Source organism: Penaeus chinensis, chromosome 33 (assembly GCF_019202785.1).
Source record: "Penaeus chinensis breed Huanghai No. 1 chromosome 33, ASM1920278v2, whole genome shotgun sequence".
Taxonomy (NCBI): domain Eukaryota; kingdom Metazoa; phylum Arthropoda; class Malacostraca; order Decapoda; family Penaeidae; genus Penaeus; species Penaeus chinensis.
The window spans coordinates 34,929,430-34,930,938 of NC_061851.1; the positions used below are offsets into that span (position 1 = coordinate 34,929,430).

A 1,509-nucleotide genomic window follows, 5' to 3' on the forward strand; every position below is an offset into this window, starting at 1 on the left:
GTTAGAAAATGTATCCATTTGTTCCAGAGTTAATAGCAGATATAGATAACTTATGCTGAAATTGTTTAAGATATTTAGATATTCTGGAATTTATATTTAATTAAATTATCATGCTTAAACTTTATTGTAAGTAATATCTGTAATAGCATCAAGGGATACTAACCAAGGGGGTCTCTAGCATAAGGTCCCAGAATCCCTGTGGATACCTTTTTAAGATCTAGAATTTGGGGCTATCCCACTTTACTTTGAATTAAATCTTACAATACTCATTTCTCTATAAAAGAAAATTTGTGTACATTTAGTAAAACTAAATCACCTGTACAGTAGTATGCACAGTTACTGCAATGGCCTTTGCAGGATTCATTGTTAATATGTGCAGTCTTTTGCAGTAGTGTCTCCTCCCCAGTTCATAAAATCACTAATGCACTTGGCAAGCATGCAGAATCTAATGCACAGTATGGGAAATAATACCATCCTAACTTAGTTTTGATTGCTGGTGTCTATAGAGGTATTGGTTTTGCTAAAACGTCGCATTGTTTCTGAACTTTTGGGCATTAATTAAAAGCATCACATCTATTATAATAGTATATTTTCTATAATTCTCAAATATTAATTATTTTATGATTTCTTTCTAATAGAAATCTGAGATGTCTTAGAATTCAACAGTTGTTTATTCCATTTACTATTTACTATTTAGGTCATGGTTATTGTAAACAAAAAAGAAAAAGAATTTGTTTCATTTTCAGTGTCATTCAAAGTTTGTAATTTGATCATTTAAATAATATAATGATCGGGTGTAAAGTAATTGTTTTAACATGATTTCTTTTTCTTTCAGAGTATTAACAAGCAATTTTTAGTATAGAATTGTTATTGCAGATACCATATAATCACATATGATATTGTAATAGCAATATGAAGAGCTAATTTTCTGTTCATGTTTGTTTACAGGCTGATGATATTGTTAGAGAATGCAGAGCAGTGTATGCTGCTGTTCTCTTTAAATTTAGTTATGATCTGTTATGAGACTGGAGTTCTTAGTGTTATGAGAATTACCAGAAGGATCTGTCCGTTAGACAGATTCAGATGCTACTAAATGGCTTTCGATGTACTGTAGTGTTTAATCAACAGTTATAATAATATCTGCCAGCATTTCTAACTTTTAAAAAGAAGAAACTAACGGGAACCAGATGCGGATATTCTATATTTTCTAAATGACGTGACATAGAAGTGTGCAAACATGGCAGACTTGGACAAACAACACATTCGTGATCTGATTGCCCAAGGCAACAGGTTTGAGGCAATGAACATATTTCTGCAAAGCAAGTTTGGAAAACCATGTGCTACTGAGAGTGGTGTGAAGATCAAGCGAGAGGCTGGGGAGCCCTCACTGAAGACTAAAAAGGGAAAAGAAAGCAACCAGGAAAAAGTGTCCCCAGCCAAGGAGAACAGCGAGAGCAACAGCGAGAGCAGTGAGAGTGGCAGTGACAGTGAGAGCAGCACAAGCAGCCA

The 1,509-nt window shown here is 34.0% G+C and overlaps 1 protein-coding gene across 1 annotated transcript in view; it reads left to right on the top strand.

The window, feature by feature from the left end:
* The first annotated feature begins 951 nt into the window (after positions 1-951).
* Positions 952-1,509, top strand: part of LOC125043179 — a 5,837-nt gene continuing 5,279 nt past the window's right edge. The window contains exon 1 of the mRNA XM_047639171.1: positions 952-1,509. This exon is cut by the window's right edge and continues 185 nt beyond it. Coding sequence (XP_047495127.1) covers positions 1,238-1,509 — 272 coding nt within the window. The 5' untranslated portion in view covers positions 952-1,237.